Source organism: Osmerus eperlanus, chromosome 6 (genome assembly GCF_963692335.1).
Source record: "Osmerus eperlanus chromosome 6, fOsmEpe2.1, whole genome shotgun sequence".
NCBI classification, from domain to species: Eukaryota; Metazoa; Chordata; class Actinopteri; order Osmeriformes; family Osmeridae; genus Osmerus; species Osmerus eperlanus.
The window spans coordinates 14,834,164-14,852,011 of record NC_085023.1 but is presented as its reverse complement, the minus strand read 5'-3'; the positions used below and the strand labels follow the sequence as shown (position 1 = coordinate 14,852,011).

The following is a 17,848-nucleotide window of genomic DNA, read 5'->3' as shown; positions in this document are numbered from 1 at the left end:
ATGCCTTCAAAACAGCTGTTGTAAAGCCCCTATTAAAGAAACCCAAATTAGATAACAGTCTACTTGCAAATTACAGACCAATATCAAACCTTCCATTTATTAGTAAAGTACTGGAAAAGATAGTTTTAGTCCAATTAAATTATTTTCTTGAAGAAAATAACATCCTGGAAGTCTCGCAGTCAGGTTTCAGGAAATATCACAGTACTGAAACTGCTCTCACCAAAATAATTAGCGACCTCAGACTAAACTCTGATGCAAATAAAGTCTCTATCCTTATCCTGTTAGATCTCAGTGCAGCATTTGATACAATTGATCACGACATCCTAATCAATAGACTGGAAAAGCTTATTGGGTTCACGGATAGTGTATTGAACTGGCTGAAATCATATATCACAGGAAGGAAGTTTTATGTTAGTTTAGGTGACCATAGGTCCAAGAAACATGAGAACTGCTACGGGGTTGCTCAAGGAAGCTCCTTAGGTCCATTACTTTTTTCTCTTTATATGTTACCACTCGGCGACATAATCAGAGAACATAACATAGATTTCCATAGCTATGCGGATGACACACAACTATATATATCCACTGAACCCAACGATGCAACGGCCATCAATTCCATTACCAACTGCCTGTTGGCAATAAACAAATGGATGAATGATAACTTTCTTAAATTAAATGAAGACAAAACCGAAGTCCTACTATGTGGCCCCAAATCCAAAAGAGAGATGCTTATTAAGAATCTTGGAGGCTTAACCCCCTGTCTTAAACCAGAGGTGACGAGTCTCGGTGTAATCCTGGACTCAGATTTGAATTTCAACTCTCACATTAATAAAGTGACCAAAACAGCTTTCTTGCACCTGAGGAATATAGCAAAGGTACGACCATTCATAAACCAAAATGATGCAGAGAAGTTAATTCATGCTTTTATATCCAGCCGGCTGGACTACTGTAATGCACTTTTCACTGGTCTTCCCAAGAAAACCACTGAAAGACTACAGCTCATTCAAAATTCTGCAGCTAGATTATTAACCAAAACTAAAAGGAGAGAACACATTAGTCCTGTCCTAGCTACTTTACACTGGCTCCCTGTTACCTTCAGAATTGACTTTACGGTCCTTTTCCTAACATACAAAGCTCTACACGGACAAGGACCTAGCTACATTGCTAACTCCTTTATAAACTACACACCAGCTAGAACACTGCAATCATCAAATGCAGGCCTATTAGAGGTCACCAGAAGCAGTCATAAGAAGATTGGTGATTCGGCCTTTGTCAATTACGCCCCAAAACTATGGAACAAATTACCCATAAATATTAGGGAAGCAAACACTCTAGACATTTTTAAAAGACAGCTTAAAACCTACCTTTTTACCGAAGCATTTAAGTAATTTTATCTCAAAAGGGCTACTTTTTAAAGTTGTTTTCTCTCTTGAACAGAGATCTTATTGGGATTTTTATTTTTGTTTGAATTGTTTATCACTTGTATTATTGTTTTTATTGATTTTATGTAAAGCACCTTGAGCTACAATCCTTGTATGAAATGTGCTATATAAATAAAGTCTTACTTACTTACTTACTTACTTTATCTACAGTGCTGGGTCCTCAGCTTACTCAAGTATTTGCTGGCTCTCTGGAAAGATTGTACTGGCCAGACAAGCACAACTCCCACACACGACCACAGCCTGATGAGGGAGGGGCAGCAGGGGAGCTGCATCGTCAAAACACCCTCAGTCTACTTCAGTAAATAGGCCAGTACGTGCTCTCTTTCGGGGAGTCTGTATATTCATGAGAACCATTTTCAGGACGAGGCAGCCACTCCACAGTTGGTTCACATGTTTATATTGTCGGCATGTGTACGGTATTCAGTTGAGTGTGTGTGCGCGTGTGTACTATTCATGTTTGTGTATGGCAACAGTCCATTAAGAGAGGACAGTCTGTCCTGGCACTGTACACTACAGGATCAATCTGCCTGCCTATCAATCTGGGCACACTCTACTGCCGTCCACTCACTAGTCCGATCTGTATGTAAAGACATCAATTTACTGTTCATGAGTGTTGTTATAGTGAGTCTGGCTGGTTGCTGTCAAATTGACTTTTTCCTCCGTAGTAATATACAGCCAAAGCTAACATGACACTGTTCACAAGCCAACTCTATTCTAAGTAGGTCTTTATCCGTAAGTATTAATACCATACTTAGTCTGAGACCAATTCTTGGAGAGCGAGTGGAGACATCTATTAATGGACAACATTTTAAAGGGGGTAGCATGGGAACATGTCATCTGTGGGTCAGTCAGAACCACCACGGGGTTAAGCACAGACAGGACTATGGAGTAGTCCTGTCCGTGTTTCTCTCTGTTTGCTTATCTTAGCCGACATGCTGTGACTTCCTGTCTTTGTCCCTCTTTTTCGATGATCTGAAAGCTGTACGGATGGGGCTAAATATGGAGCTACAGCATAGATGCATTGGCTGGGTTCACTGATGGATCCCCTGACTGAATGTTAGTGTTGAGGAGGATGCCGATTGGAGTTTACTTTATAGGAACCAGAATCCAATGACTGTCCCAGTCTGTCTCTGTACATGTCTGTCTCTGTCCCTGTACATCTGTCTTTTTTTATGTTCTCCCCCCCCTCTCCCTCTCCCTCTCTCTCTCTCTCTCTCTCTCTCTGTCCCTCTCTCCCTCTTTCTCTAAAATGCGCCGATTGTTGTTAGAGCACTACTTGATAGAGAGGTTTGAGGGTGCATGAATCAGAGTGCTCTCCCACTAATCAATATCTATTCCTGATGGCTGTTGTATGCGGCTGAATGGACGCTGTTGACAGCTCTGCAATGTGGGGTCTCATTTGCCACAAATAGAAACACTCCACAGAAAAAAGCTAAAGAAGGGTTTCTCAGCTGTCAGGATGTGCTACATCTCTTCTTTGCGCTGAATTGTTTAGCAGTGTGACAACAGTCGAGAAGGCTGGAAAAACCCTGTCTGAAGATGGTGAAGAAGTCATGACTACTCAGCTGGAGAAGGGAGATTTTCACCACACACACTGAAGTCCAGCCAACGAGGGGTGACATCACAAGGGCAGAACCACTACTGGACACAAACAGTGGGGTTAAAGGTAATGGATGCGCATGCAGCATGCGCTATCAGTGCCAACCACAACTCCATCCCTTCCCGCTCACTGTGTTGAAGCATGACTGAAGCAATAGCCAGTCCACAAAACTAAACACCAATCATCTGAATCATGATTTGGTGGGAAGCACTTTCAGCTGATACACTTTAGCTCAATGAAGGTTTTCAGTAAAGGGCTTATTGGTGAGGTAAAAGGTATATGTGAAGCATGTGCTGTCAAAATGTCATACAGGTGTGTTAACCCTAACAGCGATGCGCAGCACAGGCATAATGACATTTTGAGGCAGGCGACCTTGGAAAGCGTAGGGCTTCTAAGGGGCTTCAGCCGAAGGCAAGGGAGTCCCTGGATGTGCCAGATCGGTACGCATCGCTCTGAGAATGACATCACGGCTCACGTGACACAGCCAAAGGTCTTGGACTTGAGTAGAGTGACAGAGCTCTTACGATACCCAGAAATAGCTGTTATCCATCTGTCAACGAATTTCTGACACACGACACACTCTTTTACGCTCATAATCTCAACATTCTGTTAGGGAGAGGAGCTTCAATCAATCCTCCTTGACCCAAAAAGCCCCTGATCTCATCTCAGGCTTTTGGGCTAGTTTATTTTGGTCAGGGGGGCAAAAGTGGGACATGTTGCTGACACTTTGATGGAGCAGATGTCAGCTTGTCTAGCTCTCCAGCGACGCCTGTCAGAGCTTGCCTGTCAGACTGTCACCTCATTAATGATTCTCCAACCTCGGCCCATGGCATAGCAGCTGCTCATCTCTGTGTGCACGGAAAGTATTGATCGTCACATGTTCCTGATAGCTCTTTTGGCACATTTCCATCGTGTAATCACCATTCATCGTGTAAAAACCATTTTAGAAATATCTGAAGTATCTACAGTGTCTTGTTTGGAATGCAGACCCAGCACAGAACAAATTAAAAAATGCATGACGATTTGAAAGTTTGGAAAACGTTTCTAAATGTTTGGTTTTAACATAAATGCTGGTAATGGAACATGTTTTTCCTGGGCATGTCTGGTCACAGCGATTGTTGTGGAGGCTGGTCTATGGCCTGTCACTTGGGTCAGAGACCAAGCATGCAGGGACATGTCCCCAATGCATTCAGACCACATTGGTCTAACAACGCTCTGTTTGACCCCCCAATGACTTTTGATGTCACATAACAGTTTGAGCTTCACAAACAGGAGATGAAACGCTATGAAGATTTTACAGTCCAATGAGGCCCTCTTCTCCCAGTGGTTTCATACAACTCCATTAGAGATCTGACTGAGTCTCAACAGAACCAATGGCTCCGAAATACCCCTGGAGGGACTGCTCACTGACAAAGACTGATCGCACAAACATGATTGATTGGGTTTTATATCAAACTTTACATCAAACCTTTGAAGCCAGTGTTTGTAGATGTATCTGGGGCTCTGCAAGCCAAACATTTGCATCATCATCTACACTGTCGAACACTGTCTTGTGTTTTGCAATTTATGAAGCTGTGTATCAGCTCTGTGGTTAAATGAAAGTCTCTTGCACTGGTAGCAAGAGACAGGTTAGGGAGCCTCTTTCATCTTTAGTGTTGTTGAAGCTAATTTATGTATTTGACCCACTAGCTGACTGCAGTGAGCTGACAATTCCAAACTGTTCTTGGGAAAATCACCTTTTGCTCCTCTGTTAAAGAATAAATACTGCTCCTGTCACTGCGTTTATGGAATGATAATAAAACACTTAACTAGGTTTACAGGAACTATGTACTTTACATTTAGTCATTTAGCAGACGCTCTTATCCAGAGCGACTTACAGTAAGTACAGGGACATTCCCCTGAGGCAAGTAGGGTGAAGTGCCTTGCCCAAGGACACAACGTCATTTTGACACGGCCGGGAATCAAACCAGCGACCTTCTGATTACTAGCCCGATTCTCTAACCGCTCAGCCACCTCCCTCCCGTACTTGTGACATCACGTCTGTAATTACTACACTTCAGGAAGAAAACAAACCAAAGGACGGGTTCCTTTGAGATAGTGATCAGTGTAGATCTCTTGCATAGCATCCAAATCCACATGTCGTCATTCCCCAGTATGGTGTATTACTGTGGCTTTACTGGTTAGCAGGCTTCATAGGACATTGTCCTACTGCATAGCTGGAGAATCACAAGGACCACCAACTCTTGACTGGACTCAGCGTGAGAGTGTTATGCAATGCACTGACAGAATTATCTCAAGCATCTCTACATAATCTCTTTTATCCATCCATACCTCCCTCTTACTCTCTCCACTCTTTCTAGCTTTCGGCTGTTCAGTGATATTTGTAGTGAAAACGAAAGCCGGTCCATATTTATTATGTTTTATCAGATTTTGGGGCGGTTGTCTGGAGACATCGTTCCCAGTCACTGAGCCTTCCTGTGGTGTTTTGTTTAACATATGGATTGCCTAGGTACAGGAACCAGGCTCAAAGCCAATGAGCATCAACATGAAGTTAGTTCAGACAGTCTTTAGCCATAATAACAGCAGCAATAAGCTTTAATGAGGGAATGATTCCTCTCTTCATTGCGGAACATGGACATAGCAGATAGTGAACTCCTCAGGCTCTGTGTGATGGCTATTAGAGGAGAAGTGAGCACCACTGGCTCCCAGGCAACAGTAGCCTAGCGCAAATCAGCATCAACATTAAAGGAGTTAAAGATACCACGACCCCTATCACAAATCAGTGTTTTCTTTATTTTGTCTTGCATAATACATTTAATTTTGTTTGTAAACAGCAACCAGCAATCGTGACATTGACTTTGTTGTACCCTATCAAAGCTGGAACTGCTTTTGTGCTATACTCAGGCAAATTAAGATTGAACTGTTGATGCTGGGAGAGCATTCTAGTCAATGTTTTAGATATATAGTGATTTTTTATCCATTATATTACCGGAAGTTAGAAATAGTCACATTTTCCAACCAAACACATGTACAGTGTAAACACACACAATCGCACATACACCCACCCACACACACATAAACACACAAATAAACAGACTCCTGCTTATACATTGTCTCTCTGTTGGGTTGTTCAACCTTCTCATGTGTGTGCCAGAGTCTTAGACTGTGACTCAGTGACCCAGGGACGTATCAGGATGCAGTTTTGCCTCCCCCTCCGGTGAACTGACAGCTGAGAGAGGAGGGCTCGTCTCTGACTCATTAGCGTTATCACACACAGCCAAAGGTGTATTGGGGATATCTGTAGTAAATTACCTCTCACTGAGAAACATTAGGACCAAATGAATGTAGTAATATTGCGCATTCTCCTAGGGTTGTGCAAGTAGTTCCATCTAATATGTCATTTTCTCCTCTTGTCTCCATTATCAAGTTGTGACATTTTCAACATTCCTCTGGGCATTTCCAGGCACATGTTCATAACTGCTACTGGTTGCGTAGGTAGTAAAATGCTTTAACAGCAAGGGGGAAATAGTTAACCTCGCCTGAGTTCAGCCCGGTTGTTGACACGGTGCAGGTGGCGGCCTGTTGAGTGTCCAGCTGAGCCAGGAATGTGCCGTCCCTGTGGGCACCAGAAAGCTGAGAGGAGGGCTACTGCACAGGGACCAGGGGAGGAAGAGAAGAGTCGGTACCATACATCTGCTTGTTCTCTAGTAGGAACAGGGGAACATCAGTGTTGACCAAGCTTCAGACAAGAGGTTTGAAGAGGCGAGGGAAAGTCAGAGCATCAGCAGAGGCTGAAAAATACTTAAGAACGGAGGCTCGCTAATGCATGGCAGACACAGGCTGTGTTCAGCAGATCAGCGGCTGAGGGTCAAAGTAACACCAGCTACCCCTTCTAAGGGCCCTTCCCCGCAGGGCCCCTGGGGGCCTACTGATTTACGGCTGTCCCTCCAACTGCTTGCGTCTATCTTTAGCCGCATTGACTTTTATGAGTGTTTAAGTGAAGAAGTGCTGTGGCCGGGACGTCGGGCAGAGCTCACTCCAGACACTCTCGACAGGCCCGCGCCGTGACCAACGACATTTCCTACCTTTTGGATAAACATGCCCGAGATGCCAACCCCTTAACTGTGTCAAGGCGGCCATGTTTGGATGGTGCGCGCTGAGACGTGTTATGCCCCTCAGAAGAGAGTGCATGTGTGAAATGGATGTTCGTTAACTCATCTTGCCAACATAACTGTTGTTCTGGCTGTGTTTCAAAAGCTGAAGTTAAATGTAATTCATTTGAATCATTAGATTTAGGCTCCAAGCCACGTTCACATTTAACGCACTATTCTGTAACCTTTTCTAAACATTCTCAGACATGACAACATTTAGCACATTTTTTTCAAAAGCGTAACAACCGTATCAGAGCACCTGGTGATCTTGTTGTGTGACTCATCAGGTATGTTTGGCTTTAGTATGCAACAGGAATCTCTTGAGAAGACACATCATTTCTCACCCCACATACCTCTTGCTCCTGGTAAAATACACAGCTACTTGTCTTTCTTGTCAGTTTCTCTCTCCGAATACAACAGTATGGTATGGGGGGTGACCTTTTCAACTGGGTTCTTACTCTATCCAGACAGGCATGTGCACACACACACACACACACACACACACACACACACACACACACTCACACATACAGATGGAGACAGAAAGAGGGAGATAGTGAGAAAAAAATGCTTGAGAAGAACATGAGAGGTGTCAACAAGTTAATTTCATTTTGCACATAACCTGTACTTAAACCCATGTCTCTCCACCACAACATGAGTTTGTTGTAAGCGGTGTGTTCCAACCCTGGTAGATGACAGAAGTCTGCTTATTGTCTTAAGCCTAGGATATGTGCGGGATTCTCTCCTGCTTACATAACACATTCATTCAACTGTGCTTTGCCCTCACAGCAGTTTTTGTCAAAATGTGATTTTTACATGTGATTCATTCTCTTTCTATTAAAGATAGAAATGCACAGTGGAATGCTGATTGATTCCTAAAAGTAGAACTTCAAAAACGTCTAATTCTGCAATGTATTAGTATTTGTATTGTCAGATTTTAATTCTTGAAAAGCAGTTTGAAGTAGTAACTCTTCAGGATCTAGTTAGTTTCCAAAAGAGAACAGGGACCTCATTAGGGATAACATGGACCAGAGTGTTTAAGAATGATTACGTGCCCCATCAGGAAACAGAACAATGGCCTCAAACTGAACACGTTATCTTTGATTCCTGATGGAAGAGACACACACTAAGGGACAGGCAACGGACACTGGCTGGATTCACTGATGGATCCCCTGACTGAATGTTAGTCTATTATTCCATTCCAGAAATAATTGGAGAAGCTGGAGAAAAAATAATCCTGTTTCAGCTCAGTGGATACCCTCCAGTCTGCTTCGAAATAAGCCTGCCTATCTGAGAGGAAACCTGGGGCAGACAGAGGCAAATGACAGAGAGGAATCACACTGTCTCCTTGTGTCATGTCCTTGTTCACCCTCCCCTGCAGCCGAAACAGACAACCCGTGTCCTTATCAGACCAGGAAGGATCTAGGACCAACCGCATACAACAACTAGCTGCCAAATCAGCCATTTTACCATGTTTGGTTTCAGAATGGTCTTATCTATAGTTTTCCATGGCATGGCATTTCTCCGTAATCATATCAACTTTGTATGAGTCACATTCTCTTGAACAAAAACATGATGCTTCATATAATTCTCATCACATGGAATGAACATATAAATACAGTATATTAACATTACTCTGGGTTTATCTTGAGCAGGCTTTGTACAGTATATTTAAAGCAGATACAGTCATCTAACCATGCTAACCAAACTGTGCGTCATGAGACCTCTTCTGAGGTCTGTGGTCACATGACTCCAGGCGCTAATGTTGTTGTTCTTTTAGGACACCTGGACGGTGAGGAGCGCTAGACATTCCTGCTTGTGACCTCTGACATTCCACCCATGCACATCACCTCTGTGATAGTATTAGAAGGACCTAACCTTTAACCTACACCTTGTTCCTGACTGTTGAAATCTGAAAAACAAGACAGGGACCTCTACGTACTGTCTCAACCGTCACGTTTCAGAGAGATTACTGCTGAGCTTTTGATCATAGAGAACTTAATCTGTAACCAAGGCTGCCATCCTGTCTTCGCTCTGTGTTCAGACTCAGCGGAACAGCTGAAAATGACAAGGAACTTCTTATCTATTAAATTGTGACAGGGCTAATTGAGAGGCAGGAAGGAGGTTTCATCCTCTTTCAATTTCCTGAGGAGGAAACCATCTGTGGTGCGATAGGAGGTTTCAGTCTTGTATGCTGTGATGCCAAAGTTCAGTTCCACATGACACAGTTATGGCCAAAGTCAAAGATAGACACCATTGTTAGGAAAGATACTAGCTAGGATTGTGACATCCATATTACACTTTGCTCTTAATTTGGTTCCAAACCACTAATAAATTGTTTTTATTTTTCAAAGGGAGAACAGTTCAATTGTGATCCTTTGAACTTAACCAGACCTGCCCGACATGAATGTAACAATGTAATGTAGAACTGAGCCATGTGAGCCAGTCTGTTGTCATGCTGGAACATCATAGGAAGTGGGTGTCTCTGGTCTGATGGAGAGGCAGCCCCTCTCCCTGCTCCCTTGCTCTGCCTGCCTCATTCCCCTCTGAGGGAACGGCCTGGGGCTAGAAGCCAACTGTCTCCATCTCTCTCTAAAGCAGCGGTACTAGGAGCACCAGAGAGACCAGAGGCATCAGATGCTCCACAGAGAGAGAGGAGGCCTTGGCTGCATCGCAGGCTCAAAGCCATCAGGAGGCTCGGGGGGGAGGGGGGGGGGGGGGGGGGAACCAGCACGGCTCCGGAGGCCAACAGCATCGACTGTGTCCAACATCATCATCTGCATGTGTAATCCCTTCTCGGGTTTCCACAGAAATGACAGTCATGAGGGTGCATGCCTGTACATGCGTGTGCATGTGTGTGTGTTTGTAAGAGCCTTGCATGAGGGCCATGTATGTTTGTCAATAATCCTGGATGGTATGTCTCAGTTTGTGTGCCTACATATAACCCCAGGTGGTGTGTGAGTGTGTGTGTGTGTTGTAAATGGTGTGTTACAGGAAAGCAGTGTCTAATGGTTAGCCTTGCTCGTCTGTAAACTGATCTGTCCCTGAGGCTATTAAAGGGAGGCACCACTGTACTGTGCCAATAGGAAGAAAAACAACTTTGGTTGAACCATCCAGTGAGATCTCCTAAAAATACCATAACACTTGCATGAATGAATGCACCTTTGCAACATACAAGCTACAGTAAGACTCTGTATTCGGTAGGGAAACAGCAATGGGAGAGAAGACAGCGAGTTGGGGCATTGTATCACATTGACTGTGGTGTCAGACACTGACTAGTTGTTGTCTGTTCCCATACTATGTGTTATTGTTTAGCTAGGCATCGGAGATATCGAATATATCTTGCTAACACTGAGCTCACATTTTATGTACAGTATAGACTGAGTTGAGTACACACCTACAGGCTATTGTTGAATGAATGTTCTTTCAGCTCTTGCACACATGCATTGTCAGCATACATTTTTGTCATTATTTGATATGGTTTTGAAGGGCACACTGTCAGTGTTGTATCTATGAGTGATGGATTCATAATTTCGTCAGCAGAATCCAGTTCATGATTTGGTCCTTCATACTGTCACATCTGATTCCGTAACAGTCTATTAACTACACCAAGTCAACAAAACAACAGTATTACCTCACGGTAGGAGGGACAAATGTTTGGATCCTGTGAGACTAAAGTTGCGTCTCTTGCTGGGTCATCAATACGATTTGATTATTTGTGGTTGTATTACATTCCCATCCCCCAGCAGTGGCAAATGTTTATGTAAAGCCTCACAATGCCATTGTACTCATGTTAAAAAACAAACACGCTTTATTAGTGGTGCTCAACTGGAAGAGCAAAATGCCTCATGGATGTTAATCAGTATGAAACATAGTTGTAGCCAACCTTACCTGTCAATATGTTTTAGCTTGAAAAAGAGAGTTAGGTCTTTGAGATGTGAAGAACTGAAAAGGGGCACATTAATATGAACTCTGCTTCAAAATGATGGATCTAACTGTTCTATTTTTAACTTCGAATTTTAATGAAAGAATCCTCCGGCACCCAACTCACTCTTTCGATGAATTCAGTGAGCTGAGATGGATTTGGGCAGTGGATGAAAAATGATGTGTAGTCAGTGGAGCTCTGTTTGAAGATTGGGTTTACAGCATGGCTGTGTTTCTCTGGTATTCATGTCTATGGTGTGTTGTTTGTTTGTGTATGTGAGGGTGTTTGTGTGTGTCACAGTGTGTGTGTGTGTGTGTGTGTGTGAAAGAGCATTTGAAACTATCTATTTTAGAGCATAAACCCAAGCAAAAAATGTACAATAGGAGGTTTGTGATGAGTGCGTTTTTTCATGAAAGTATACTTTCATGAATGCATTTGTACCATTTCATTATTTTGTCTAAATAGTAAGCATGCATGCGAGGGACTTTGCCGTTTTTATGTCTGATGATGAAATTGGGTGCTTTGGGGATGCCCGAACCAACCGTCCTGTCTAGTATAATGAATCATACCCAATGCCAGATCAAGTTTCACTGTTGTGCGTCAGCAGGACTCACGTAGCATTCGTTTGCTCATTGAAGGGTTGTTTTTGAAGACAGTGAGAATTTGTCAACGTAAAGAAAAAAGTCATGGTGTGGCATAATTGTTAGGGCGTCCAGCGATCCACAATCTGCTCCGGAGGACGAGTTTTCTGCCACGGTATGGCGGTCTGGTATGGCGGTCTGCGTCCTCAAAGAGAAAGAGCTGCTCTAATTGGTTTCTCAATGAAGGATCATCAGTAGTTCCCTCGAGGATCGGCGGACTGTAGTGCAGAGCGGTCCATCAATCGGTCCGCTCCCCGGTGTTAAATCCCGCTTTCCTGTCCTGTTTTCTCCTACAAAATTAAACACGTGGATTTCATCGGGCTCTCCAGTTGCGTTTCGGAGTAACAGTATTTTTTCTCAGAAAGGTATTTGCCAGATTACAACTTGTTCGCTCGTAGGTGGTAGGAGTTATCGTAACAATTGGGAATAGCAGTGAAGTTTTACGCAATTTCAACATGAGTGACCTGGAGGAGGACTTTGCCAAGATTCTAATTCTGAAGGAGGAAAGGATACGAGACTTGGAGAGGCGGCTGGCTGATAGGGAGGATGAGATTCAAGAATTGAAAAGGAAACTACACAAATGTCAGTCTGTTTTGCCCAGCGCCCAACTTATAGGACCGAGGACCAGGAGGGCTCAAGGCATCTCTGCAGAGCCTCAAACGTACCAAGATCTGTCAAGACAAGCTTTTAGAAAATATGCCAAGTCTGACTGGTAAGAAAGTAAAAAAATATTGAGACTCATCCGTTGAATGTGGTTGATGTTCAGTGAAGTACGCTCATGAATGAGGCTACGCCTTGCGGAATTAGGACATTAAGAATATGGCCATGCCTTTTGAGTAAGGTGTGTGGTTTGTTTACTTTGTAGAAATAGGACATTAAGAATATGGCCATGTCTTTTGAGTAAGGTGTGGGGTTTGTTTACTTTGTAGAAATAGTTAGAGAATGTTGACCTGACAGTCAACAATTCGTCTATGACCACACAAGTCACGCTTTAAGGAGAAAGGGATGCTGTTAAGAGCATGAATGGGGTAACGCTCCCATTCTCAGGGCCGATGGGATGACGCTGCTCCAGGGCAAGCTTCAGAGAGGGATTATAATTGATCCGATCCATCATTGGAGTCCCATAGGACGGGGAGTGGAGGAAGTACGATGCATTATTGGCTTTTAGTAGCTGAACACTGAGCTCTTGAAGTGCACGTCTGAGGATATTTAATACTCCATTAGAAAACGCTTTGTTTGACCATATGCTACCTTTATCACCTTGCGCCGCGCTTTTGAAGCTGCGGAGCTTTCTTATTGTCCACAGTTTTTCTAGAGCTATCCCAGAAAAGTGCGCCTAATAAATGGTTAGGGCAAAGTTAGGGCATGGCAAGAAATGCATTAATCAATAGATGAGGCAATTTTAGCTCATTCGGTGAATCTCTGGATGTTGAAATACTATAGCAGACTAATACACTCGTATTCGTCCAAAAAGCTTTACAAAAAGCTCGATATAAAAGTAGTATTCCTAAATTGCCATGTAGGATACCGTTACTGTTGTACATCAATTGTATTGTATTCTACCTCCTTTTAGCACCTTATTGATTTGACACACACTCTGTCCCCCCTCCCCCCTCTCTCTAATCAAAAACGAATTAGGAAAAATAACTTACCTAATGCACATGGACAGAAATTACAACCCAAATTGTATTAACATTCATTAATTCGTGACTAGACAATTTCTCTGTGTGTCAGTCCATCTAGCTCTATTTGTATGAATGAAACCTCAAGCTAGACAGACTCTAGGCCAAGGTTGTAGACCCAGACGAAATTGTACTGGATTCTTACATACAACTTTCTATATGACAGTGCAACTGACACGTGTCAATCATTTAGGAATTTGGAGACGATGAGTGACTCTTAGTGCATCCACAGGTAGACATCAAAGCTTGGTTAGCTTGGTCATGAAAACTCAGTAAAACAAAACATAAATGGTGAACAATTGTCATACTGATTCTGATTGGAACAGGAGGTTGCCGTGTTCCAAAGACACAGGCGGTTGATTAGACTACAGCTTTCTTCCCTCCTTGCTGCTTATTGAGTGTGTTCCCAGCACTGGTTATCTAACAGGTTCGCCGCTGTCCACCTGACAGTCAGCCTCGCAGGATGGGCAGGGGTCAGAGACAGTGTGACCCCCATTAGAGTCAGAACCTAGCACCAGTCAACAGCTCCCGCTCATCAGGTTACAGCAGCATGGGGCAATGGATCCTGTTTCCATCGATCTGCATAGGAAAGGGCTGAGTTGGAAGTTTAGCTAGGTGAAATTTAAAGCCTGTGTCTCTGACACAAAGGTGCTTTGAAGGGCAATGGGAGGGCCCATTGATTAGTTGAGGGAATATAGAGAGGAGGATGAGGAGAATTATGGATAGATTAGGAGAAAAGGGAGTTTGAGAAGACTGACAGGGAGGAGAGAAATAAAGTTATCTTGAATTGGGAATTTAACATGAGTGAACAAAGCACTCCCTGTTTATCACAAAGCAAATGGATTCCATGTTGAAACCTGGTCTGTTGTCCTTGACATGAAGTGCTGGTCAATGGGTGGACTTGATTATTTGTGTTCAGCAGGTGTATTTCATTTGTCATGCTGAGAAGTTGTATGCAATTCTTTACAGGTGAGTTGTTTGGACTGATTGTAAACCCTGGAGGTCCTCTTTAAGTTTATACTTATAAGTTTGAATCTGACTCTGAATTATTTTGCATCAGTGATCCACATTCTTCCTGTATCAAACTATTTAGTACATCTTTTGAACTAAATTGAGTTGTTTGATATTTACTTGAATATTTATTTTTACTGTAGATCCCATTACAGACTCACAATAATATTTTGGTCACAATCCCCTTGCCAGTGGTTCTGCAATGATTAGTAACACTACTTATAAATCCTCTTTAAAAGTGGAGGTACTCCAAAGTTTCGACATTGATGAAAACGTTAAGGACATTATTACAGAATCTGCACCACAACTCTGTGCTAAAGATAAATGTGACTTGATCACGACTTTCCACCATTCCACTATCTCCCTCTCACCACATTGTTTGCTAACCACCACTAGGGGGCAGCTATGATCTGTTCTCCAGTCATGAGACCCTTCCCAGGGGCTACTACCTGACCATGCTATAACTAGATCAGAGCTTCTTAACAAACCTCACATTGTACACTTACAATGTACACATTGTAACCCTGCATCCTAGACATGAACAAGGAGAAAAAGTTATAACCTTGTCAGCTCGTATAGATATATAACCACTTGTTTCCCTTTGAACACTGTGATTATCTTCACTGACTTTAAAACCTCAAACAACACATCCTTTTGATTGGTATAACAAATGCAAAAAGGTAATAATATCCTAACCTCTCTATCCACAGGTTTTACTACTGGATTTTAAAATGTAATGTCTGTAAGATTAGACCTTTAGCAATGAATGAGAGATCTAATGTAGTTCAATGGGTCTCAGGTGGGAGGTTGGAATAAATTATAGCGCCAGTAGTACTTAGAGCTGAGGAAATCTATTACACCAGGAATGCAGATTAGGGTTACCTCACCAGTGGAATTTCCACCTTCACTGAAGGGATCGATCATTATCATTATTATTCTTGATCTGTGTTTTCATCCAGAGTTGTTTTTGATTTTCTATAGTACTTTCTTTGTTCTTGGGCCCTGGTACGTATATGAACTTCTCATAGGCTAGTCATCTTTTCTTTTCAACCCCACCTGCAATCATATTGCAGGTGGGGTTATACTGACATGATCCTGTCACATGCTACTAGTTTTCTGAATGGAATTGCTGTTTGTGTGCCTTATTTGGCCTCCACTTTTTTCTTTACAAAACAGGACAGGAAACGGGATAAAGTTACTATATTTAGAGCGCATTAAAAATGTAATCCCTTAGCTTCCCATAAGCCTACCTTATGTATTAACCAAATCAATATCATTCAAAACCTATTTGGGTTATTATTGTTGCATGACAGTTTGCCATGCTCTCTGAGTTGAGAGACTTGGGGGATCGAATGACAGAGCACTTGTTTCACGCACAGACTGCATTGTGCCTTGGATTCCTGTAGGCGCCCTTCTCGCCTTGTGCTCTCTCGGGTCGCAGCCTGACACACTTGGGGAGGACTGTCCACTCTGCTGAGGGAAAACTTTACATTTTCTGTCTAGTGTGCTTTTGGGAATCGCCTTGGCAGTCTGCTCCCACTCAATGAGATTTTGAACACCCGTCGTTAACGGAAAGCCGTCTACCATTCAAGGAGGGAGTGCCTTTTGAAGCTGTTGATGCGGGATAAAGTTTTAATTTCCAAAGGTAGAGGAGAGACACAGTAAAGTATCAACCGGAAAGCTTTTGATAAAGTTTCTTAGCGTAGTGCAGATGAAGATGGGTACCTTGCGCGACCTCCAATATGCGCTGCAGGAGAAGATCGAAGAGTTGCGGCAGCGAGACGCGCTCATAGACGAGTTGGAGCTGGAACTCGACCAGAAGGATGAGCTAATACAGAAACTACAGAACGAACTGGATAAATACCGTTCGGTTATAAAACCTGCAACCCAACAAGTCCACAAACAGACCGAACTGCACGAGCAGCAACGGACTAAAAGACAGGCTATTTCTGCCGAACCGACCGTATTCGACATCCAAGAGCTTAGTCACGTAACTCTGCCGTTCTACCCCAAAAGCCCACAGTAGGTGTACAGCTCACGTGAAGTTTTAGGATTATTTTCATTTGCTATTGTAGACAACCCTTCCTTCCACTGTTTATGGACGTTTGCTGTGCATTAAATATGACACCTGTGGTGTCAGTATATAAATTATAGATCTGACTGCATGCGATGTACATCCTATGCATTTTACTTATTAGGCGTACCCTTTTTAAAAACAAAATGTTGTAAATACATACTCTCTCTAAACACATACATACAGACACACACACACACACACACACGCACGCACGCACGCACACACACACACACACACACACACACACACGCACACACACACACACACACACACACACACACACACACACACACACACTGGCACAAGGTGAAATTGCCTGTTGTAAGATTAGGAAACAGTGGCAGATGTGAGTTTAAGTTTAGGAAGGCTAAACCTCTCCTGGGTGTATTCCTCTGCATTCTGTCACCAAGCAGGGTGAGAGATGTCTCAGTTCAGTGGCATTCAACAACACTTGTGAGACATGATGCATCACATCTTCTTAGTCAGATCTCAGTTAAGATGAGATGAAAATATACTATCCTCTGTGATGACATGTTCAGTGATACAGTGATGTCTGAGAGTATTATGGAGATGGTAGCAGTGGATCTGGCAGAAGAATGGATGCTTGTTTTAATCAAAATGCTGATAAAATAGGGTGCCAGGCTGCATGGCATGCTTACGTTCTGTTTCGACTAGTCTCTTACGTAATCTCTCGTTCTCTCACTATCTCTCTCCAACCCCTACTCTCTCACCCCCCACTCTCTCACCCCCCCTCTTTTGCCACACTCTCTCATTCTTTCTCTCTATCCTCCTCTTTATCCCTCTCTCGCAGACACACACGTACACACACACACCTACACGCACACACGTACACACACAATCAGTCTGAATTGTCCTCTTTCACTTGTAAAAATGTGTTGTGTAGTCACCTCCCAGTTGATTTGACTGACCCTCCACATTTAGTTCTTCAAAACAGTTCAATTATTGCAGAATCAATGCAGATTTTCCCAAATTCTGAATTTGTAACATTCCATTCACACAAAAAGCATTTCCAAAATTGGAATATCTGTCCTTTAGTTTTAGTTTTTCACTGTATATGTGCTGCCCCTCACTCTCACGCTGAAAATAGTGTGCTACATGACACATCAAACGAGATAGAAATAAAGGAAGTAATGGCCTCTGCTGTGAACCCAGCTGTGCCTATGCAGGTCCAGATAAGAGTGGTTTTATCCCGCTGGTCTGCAAAAATGATTTGAGGGCTTTCGTTGAAGAACAGTCAACAAGAAGGGGTTTGTTGTTTGAAGCTATTAATCTTGGTTCTACCTCTCGCGTTCCTCTGC

The 17,848-nt window shown here is 43.0% G+C and overlaps 1 protein-coding gene across 3 annotated transcripts in view; it reads left to right on the top strand.

Annotated features, from left to right (window-relative positions):
- The first annotated feature begins 11,870 nt into the window (after positions 1 to 11,870).
- Positions 11,871 to 17,848, top strand: part of LOC134022350 (cGMP-dependent protein kinase 1) — a 52,641-nt gene continuing 46,663 nt past the window's right edge. Inside the window, exon 1 of one of the 3 annotated variants that reach the window (XM_062463810.1) lies at positions 11,871 to 12,471. In XM_062463810.1, the coding sequence (XP_062319794.1) occupies positions 12,215 to 12,471 (257 nt within the window). In that variant the 5' untranslated portion in view covers positions 11,871 to 12,214. Of the gene's footprint in view, positions 12,472 to 15,906; positions 16,475 to 17,848 lie in introns of those variants that run through there. The other 2 variants (XM_062463811.1, XM_062463809.1) reach the window with 2 other exon arrangements.